The sequence below is a fragment of the Nannospalax galili genome, unplaced genomic scaffold (genome assembly GCF_000622305.1).
Source record: "Nannospalax galili isolate Female #2095 unplaced genomic scaffold, S.galili_v1.0 scaffold649, whole genome shotgun sequence".
In the NCBI taxonomy this organism is placed as follows: domain Eukaryota; kingdom Metazoa; phylum Chordata; class Mammalia; order Rodentia; family Spalacidae; genus Nannospalax; species Nannospalax galili.
Genome location: NW_008359093.1, coordinates 671,741 through 679,734, shown reverse-complemented (window position 1 = coordinate 679,734; position 7,994 = coordinate 671,741). Strand labels below are relative to the sequence as shown.

The 7,994-nt window shown below is 42.6% G+C and overlaps 1 protein-coding gene across 1 annotated transcript; it reads right to left on the bottom strand.

Annotated features, from left to right (window-relative positions):
* Positions 1–2,608: 2,608 nt before the first annotated feature.
* On the bottom strand, positions 2,609–7,663 carry LOC103725505 (zinc finger protein 154-like). The gene is given in 4 exon segments (XM_029558469.1): positions 2,609–2,978; positions 2,981–4,219; positions 5,610–5,736; positions 7,446–7,663. Coding segments are annotated over 4 exon segments (1,584 nt in total). The 5' UTR covers positions 7,524–7,663; the 3' UTR covers positions 2,609–2,838.
* Between the last annotated feature and the right edge of the window lie 331 nt (positions 7,664–7,994).

Genomic DNA, 7,994 nt, shown 5'->3' with positions numbered 1-7,994 from the left:
ATTGGCCTTAGTACCTGCACTCTCAGGGTCCTATTCAGAAGGTCCTTATCTTGTGAGTGAAGGCCTTGCATAGTATAAGTTCATTTCCTTCAAGTTCTGCAACCTTTCTTTGAAATCCAGAGAACAGTCTTCCCTCCTCCAGGTGCTCCCACTGGGTTTTTAACGGGAACAGTTTGCACCATGCCATGAGCCAGTGCTCATCATCTCTATTCATGAATGTTTGTACAGGTGCTGACATTTGTTTATACTGCCAAAGGCTTCATTTGTTTAAAAATGTTCATATAGCTTAATTATTTTTTTTTCTCTTGTTTTAAGATAGGGTTTCCCTGTAGCCCCGGCAGGCCTGGAACTTGGTATGTATTCCAAGCTGGCTGAATCTCATAGAAATCCACCTGACTCTTCCTCTGGAGTGCTGGGATTAAAGGTATGTGCCACCAGACCCAGCTCTACTTAAATAACTTTTGCTAATGTTCTATTTACTGGGTTTGTTTTTTGATTAGTGGACACTTACTAAATATGCAAATTTTCTTGAATGGGTATTGCCATTGAAAGAGACAAGCATGTTTTTTTTTTTGTTTTTTTTGTCTTTTTTGAGACAGGGTCTCTCTCTATAGCCTCAGTTGGCCTGGAACTCGCTATGTAGACCAGGCTGGCCTCAAATTCACAGAAATCCACCTGCCTCTGCTTCCCAAGTGCTGGGATTACATATTTGTGTCTTTCAATGGTGTTAGAATTTGGTGAACATCAACAGATTCACAAGGTTTGTCAGTTCTGTTGCTTTACTTCACTAATTACTCTTGGTACCTGTGACAGCTGCAATTACAAGTTCTTTGTCCCTTTCAAGTCTTAATTAGTGATATATAACACTCAAAGCACACATCATATTCCACACAATGATACACAGCTTATAGAAAAGCTTTGGAGTAAGGAGACTAAGACATGTTTAAAAGGCAGTGCAAGGAGTTGAAACAGCCAGTAGAAATGTACAGTCAGTGCAGACTGTGAGGCGCTGGGCTAAAGAATGTAGAGCTGTCAGCAGCAGGCAATGGGAAACCAGCACAAAAAAGCACATGGAACTGAGACGATCACAAAGGGAAGATTGCTGCCTGGCAAAACTTTAGGCAGAGGCTGTGACAAATACACTGGAAGTGTCTGTGGTCACATGGCAGCCTGATGCACGGCACTGTTTGTACATGTTCCTCCTTCTATGTGTCTTTGGTGAGAGGTTTGCATTATGTGTCGGTCCATGCAAAAGCTCACATGCAAGCTGGTGGTAGAGCATTCCCTAGCAAGGCCCTGTGTTCAATTCCTAACACACACACACACACACACACAGAGCACAAACATCAAAAGCCTGGTTTTTCTAATATACTACAGTAAGACCCATGTCTATATATCGAATTTAATTCAATCAGCACAGAGGTGGCAATTTTTTATTCATATGCATAAATAATTTACCAGTCTGGGTCATTTGATTGCGGTAGGCAGATGGTGACTAAGTTCTTGCACCAGCCAGTTTCAGGGTCATTCTACCTTGGTCTATGCATGTAACCTGGAGTAGTTCAGAGCAATCCTTTACTCTGTAGAAAATGGAATACCTTACGGCAAAAATGGGGTCATTTATGACATGAAGTTTTATGAAAATAATTTATAATAGCCTCTTCAAATAACTACAGGAATTTACTTTTTAGTATGTATGTGTGGTATATATACATGTGCACGTGTGTGGGCACACTTGTGTGCTGAGGCATGTGCACATGTGTACCCATATGTGTGGGGGCCTGAAGTTGATATTGGATGTCTTCCTTGATTACTCTCCACTTCATTTTTTGAGGCAGAGTCCTCAATGAATACAGAGCTTACAGATTAGTAAATCTTGCTAGTAAGATTACCTTGAAGATCCCCGGCCTCTGTCTCTGGGCTGTTGAGATTAATGGTGTCCACTATAGCTGGCTGGCTTCTATGTCAGTTCTGGGGATCTGAACTCAGGTCCTCATGCTTTCACAGCATTTTATCCACTGAATTATCATCCAAAGAGATGAGAATAACACTAGCTGCTAAGTGGCAGGCTACTAGCAAAGCACAAAGCAATAAGCCTTTAATCTGAGCACCTGCAGCCTAGAGTGATAAATTTTCTAATTCTCAAGACTTGGAGCTGAAACTGAATCTGTCAGCACAGCCTAAAACCTTCGCCACTCGTGGTTCAGATCAGCTAATACTTGAAAGATACTTTTCATCTACTCACAATTTCTGTAAGAGTAGAGCAAAAGGACCCTAAATCATAGGACCGCTAGTATTCCTGACGCCATCTTCAGTACTGACATCACCTCAGCAGTTTGAAATTGGCCCTGATGGGAGCATTCACCCTATGGAAAGTGGCAAATGCAAATGATTACATAACTTACCATACCAGGTATTATCTAGAATTGGAAAGTGCTAATACACAAACATTAAAGACTAACTTTCAATGTTCAAAAGGAATTATTCCTTACAAGTATGTTATGCCATACATTAATTTCTAATGTTTTTGCTACAGAACTAGCACTGACATGATTTGCCAACTGACAATAGCAGGTTAAAAGGCAATGCAGTTCCCACAAGTGCATAATTTATGGTTAGACTTAAAAGGTTTTATTCAAGCAGATGGAAATTATAATAAACTCTCCAGAATTGTCATAGCACATTTTTAAAAATAAAAGGTACCTTTTTTCTTCTTAAATTTGTGGTGTTCACTGAGATATGGCCTTTGGATAAACTTTCTCACAATCACTGCTCTTATAACTTTTCTAGGGCAATTTTTTCCCCTGTGTAATAAAGCTGGTAGCTTTCATAAGGCCTTTATGGACTATGAATTTTACAGTGTTTAATGCGGCTAGAGCTATGGCTAAAGCATTTTCCACATTCAGTGCATTCATGAGGATTTTCCCCAGTGTGAATTCTCTTATGTTTAATGAGGCTAGAGTTCTGAATAAAAGATTTCCACATTCACTGCATTCGTAAGGCCTTGAGCCAGTGTGAACACTCTTGTGCTTTTGAAGACTTGAAATGTAGGTAAAGGATTTCCCACATTCATTGCATCCATAAGGTTTTTCTCCAGTGTGAACTCTCCGATGCTGCAGAAGCGCCGAACTTTGACTAAAAGATTTCCCACATTCACTGCACTTGAAAGGCCGCTCTCCAGTGTGAACTCTCTTGTGTTCAATGAGGCTAGAGTTTTGGGTGAAGGATTTCCCACATTCACTGCACTTATAAGGCCTAGATCCACTATGAACTTTCTGGTGCTTTATAAGACTTGAATAATAAGTAAAGAATTTCCCACATTCGCTGCACTCATAAGGCCTCTCTCCGGTGTGAACACTCTGGTGCTGAAGGAGGGCAGAGCTTCCTCTAAAAGTTTTCCCACATTTGCTGCAGTCATAAGGCCGCTCTCCAGTGTGAACTCTCCAATGTTTAATGAGGTTGGACTTGAGGCTAAATAATTTCCCACATTTCTCACACTCATGAGGTCGAACTCCAGTGTGAACACTCTGGTGCTGAATGAGGCTAGAGCTCTGTGTAAAGGATTTCCCACATTCCCCACACTTATAAGGCTTTTCACCAGTGTGAAGTCTCCCATGATAAATGAGACTATAGCTTTTGTTAAAAGATTTTCCACATTGATCACACACATAACTTTGTTCTTTAGAGTTGGTTTTCTGACACTGAACAAGTCTGTGTTTGTCACCAAATGCTTTTGTGAATTCTCCAAAATTTTGATGAATTTTTCCACAGTGATTGATGGCCCCATGATTACTTTTGCTGTCTGAGTTTTCCTCAATGCAAATGGCCCCTTGATAGAGAAACTCTGAGTTGGCCAGGAAGCCCTTTCTAACTTCCTTACAGGAAGAGAGCTCCACTGTCAAATGGGATTCACTGCTGTTCACAAACAAGGCTCTGTCCACATTGCTTCTGAAGAATTTTTCTCCAAAGAGCTGCTTTAGTTGCTGATAGAACAACTGTTTACCGCAAACCCTGCATCTGTACAATTTCTGTCCGAGATGTGTTCCCTCTTGGGGATGTGTAATATGCAAAATGTCACTCAACACCAAACTACACATCACACAGGTGTGAGCCTTTTGGGGAGACAGACTGTCTTTGCAAGTACCAACTTGGGATGCTCCTTGTAAAGATACAGTCTGCTCAGACTGTGCCTCCTCATTCTCCATGCCATGCCAACAACCTAAAAGAGAAAACAGTAGTTTAGTGCATGCTGACTTTGATGCGGAGGGGCCAATTCTACAGAAGTATGTGCTGGGCAAACCCAGGAACAAATCCACGATAATGTTCACAGGATAGAGTGAGATTTAGATTCAATGACATACTTAGGAATAGTAGTCTATAAAGATAGAATGAGGGACCCTTGGTGGAATGGTATGTCCAGATCCTAGAAAAAGGCAAACCCAGGAACAAATCCACGATAATGTTCACAGGATAGAGTGAGATTTGGATTCAATGACATACTTAGGAATAGTAGTCTATAAAGATAGAATGAGGGAGCACATGGAAGGATGTTTATGTGATAAAGACAACAGAGGTTTTAAAACTAGACCCTTGGTGGAATGGTATGTCCAGATCCTAGAAAAGTAATAGAGCAGCTGTCCTTCAAGAACTGTTTAAGCATGTGTGCATACCTTATGACATCATTTATTAGAGAGTAATTCAAATGGAGCACTGAGAAAATCCGGGGAGATGTGGAGTCTAGAGACATGAGGATTAGAGTAGAAGTGATAAGTATGAGTGACCAAACTGCCTAAGCATCAAGAATATATTAAGAGGAAAATCAAGAATGAGCTATAGTCAGTGGCACCCACACATAACATAGGTTATGTACTATGAGTCACACCCAGCCCTGAAGTCATTCAGTTACCCAGCATCAGATCCTCTCTGTCCACTTTGCTACTGCTGGATTTGCAATCATCCTGTGGACCACTGATGGCTACCTGCTTCATTCCCAAGACAAATAAATGCATGGCACCCAGGTGGTGATACAAGTCTTAAAAGGGAAGGGGTAGGGAATGATGTGATGATGACAGAAGAGCAAACAGCACTGACCCAGAAAAAACTCAGCACGTGACACCTCAGAGGAACAAAAGTACAAAAAGAAAACCTCAAAGGAAGGTCTTGAAGAATCCAGGCCTGGGTGTTTGACAATGCAAACAGCAGTAATCTGGGATTACTTTAAACATAAAGCCCTAGCTTTGATTTCCTTCCCGCAGCATTTTCTCATGTTTGTCAGAGAAAGGAAGCAAAATCTAGCAAACAACATGGGCTTAAAAACAGGAAAAAGTCACTCGGTCATGGAAAGGGCAAGCAAGGTGGGACTTATCAGAGTGACTATACAATTGCTGGCCCTGAAACCTTTCCTGCACAGAAATCAGGCTGCAGAGAAATAGGACTTTATACTAGAAAAGATACATACACTTCAGTTTTACCAATATGTACACAGGAACTGAGAGGAAACTGAGAGCCTATGGTACTGAGGTAAGAACAGACCCTGCTATGAGACTTTCCCCTGGGCAAAGGGGGAAAGGCACAAAGTAGCTTAGGGTACATGGGTATAAGGACCATACCTAGGGAGGTAATTAGTGCCAAGTTCTCCAGCATCACATCACGGTACAGGCATTGTTGAGCCTCTTCAAGGAGACACCACTCCTCCAAGGAGAAGTGTACAGCCACGTCACCAAACGGCACACTGCCCTGTTATGATGGAGACAGAGTAAACTACAAACCTTCTGCACAAAATGTATTCCTCGACCTGTTTGCCTCATGTCCTACTTTTTCTTCCCAAGCTTCAAAAGTTGGGGGAGAAATCAGCTCCAGGGCTGCTGAATTCTCAAAGGTTCAAAGATCACAGCAACAACAGACAAGTGGACATTTAGATAACCAAGCTGGAGGCCTGGCATAGAAGGAGCTACACTCCTCCCTCAAGCAATCAAGGAAATACTCAAGGTCCTTTGAGTCTGGATAACAGCGCCAAGGGCTGTAAGGGTCACTCCCTTCCCTAGTGCACATCATTTTTTAGTTTATGCATTTTTCAGATACTCTAGCCCCATGGCTATGACCACAATACCTCACTGCCCCACAAGATGGATAGCTCCTGGATTTCCAACACGGGGTCTTATTTTAATCATCTCCTCTTTATTTCATGGGTGAGGGTAGGAATCCCACCCTAGTTTCAAGGATATGGACAAGGGCATAATGTCTGACAGTAGATAGGTTAAATATCGGTTTACTAATCACATATACATAAAGCCTCCAAGACCACAGCACAGGACCACATGGACATACAGCTCTAGCACCTCCAAAATAGGCGCCCAGCTTCTCAGACACTGCACACTGCTATCCCCATTTCTTCCTCCTGTGCTTTGTTTTCACCTAAAAGAACAAAGCAGAATAGACACTACTGCTGTTTTCTTAACTTCCTGCTTAGTTTTATATCTAAGCATTTGCATATCCACTAACACTTCTGGGCATAACCTTCCACAGACATTTACACTGCTTCCCAGAAATGGGGTACCTCCAAATAACCTGTGGCACAGGCTTAGGATCTGGGTCTCGGAGTTTATCTCCTGCACCAAAACAAATGAACAAACCACCAGAAGAATGGCATTTAAAAGAGTCCCAGAGCAGCACAACCCAGACAACATGTTGGTGGGGACCCAAGGCAGAGAAGTTAGACAACTTTTTACCTCACTCTGAGGTTCCACGGGTCCTTCTACAGTCAGGAGAACCATAAAACTAGGACCAGGCTAATGCAACCACGATAGGGCTGAAGTAGGTTATATCTTCCTATACCCTTACTGACTGTGGCATCAGCTGACCCTGGGCTGGTAATCTTACTTTCCTGGCTCAATGCTGTCCTTTCTGGTTTGGTTTGGTTGAGACAGGGTCTCCCTGTCGCACTGGCTGGCCTGGAATTCACTAGGTAGATGAGACACGCCCCTGCCATTGGCTCCAGTGTGCTGGAATTAAAAGCCTACGCCACCACGGCCGACAAGGCTTTCCTTTCTGAAAGACCAGGGACACTGAAAAACACACAGCCTCCAAAGTTTTCCACGTCGTCATCACCTTTTTCCACATCCTTTTCCTTTCGACATCTTCGAGGGACTTTTAAAACATTTACAAAAGGTGTCTTTCCTTTGCTGAAAACTACATTTCGCATCTACAGGAATCACAACCCTCGGATAGTTTTTCGGAATTATTTTCATTTCATATATATTACATTTATTATATTATATATTATAGGCTATATATTATGGTTTATATATATTATATATTATAGTTCCCTATAGTCATATTCTGTTTTCTGTAGAAGGCGGTTTCGAGAACTCTGAATAGTCTCAGGTTAGCTCCACGTGAAAGTTTTGCAGGGGGACATGCAGTTGCCTAGGGGATACACTACTCACCTGAGCCGGGCTCCTCAGAGCGGCCTCCGCCATCCGACCCTGCGAGTGCATCGTGAACCTGGTCACGGCGGGTGCCATGTGGGTCACGTGGGCGGTGTCGCTGGGCCTCACACCCACCTTTGTGAGGAGAAAACCGCGGCTGCTCTAAATCTCTGTCAGGTCACCCAGTATTCCAAAGTCTGTAGCCAGGTAGGATACACCTTAGATACTTCAAAATGGCCGCCACGAAAGCAACGGAAGTTCCCTTTCCACGTTTCCTCCCCCGAACGTGCGGCATTGTGGGTAATGTAGTTTTTTATAGATCTAGGGTTCAGGCCTACGGTGCTCTGCAAAGTGCTATAGCAAATCCAAAGGGAAATGGTTGTAGAGATTGTTTCAGATTCCATGAAGCTCGGCTTGCGCCCCAGAGACTAAATATCTTATTTCAGATGGTTCCCAAGGCTGCATACCCAAACATAATACTGTGTGCTAGAGCTGTTCAGACATGAAACGTGACAAAATGTGTGCATTGGTGGTTAAGGCAATAATATTAACTTTCTGGAATTAAAA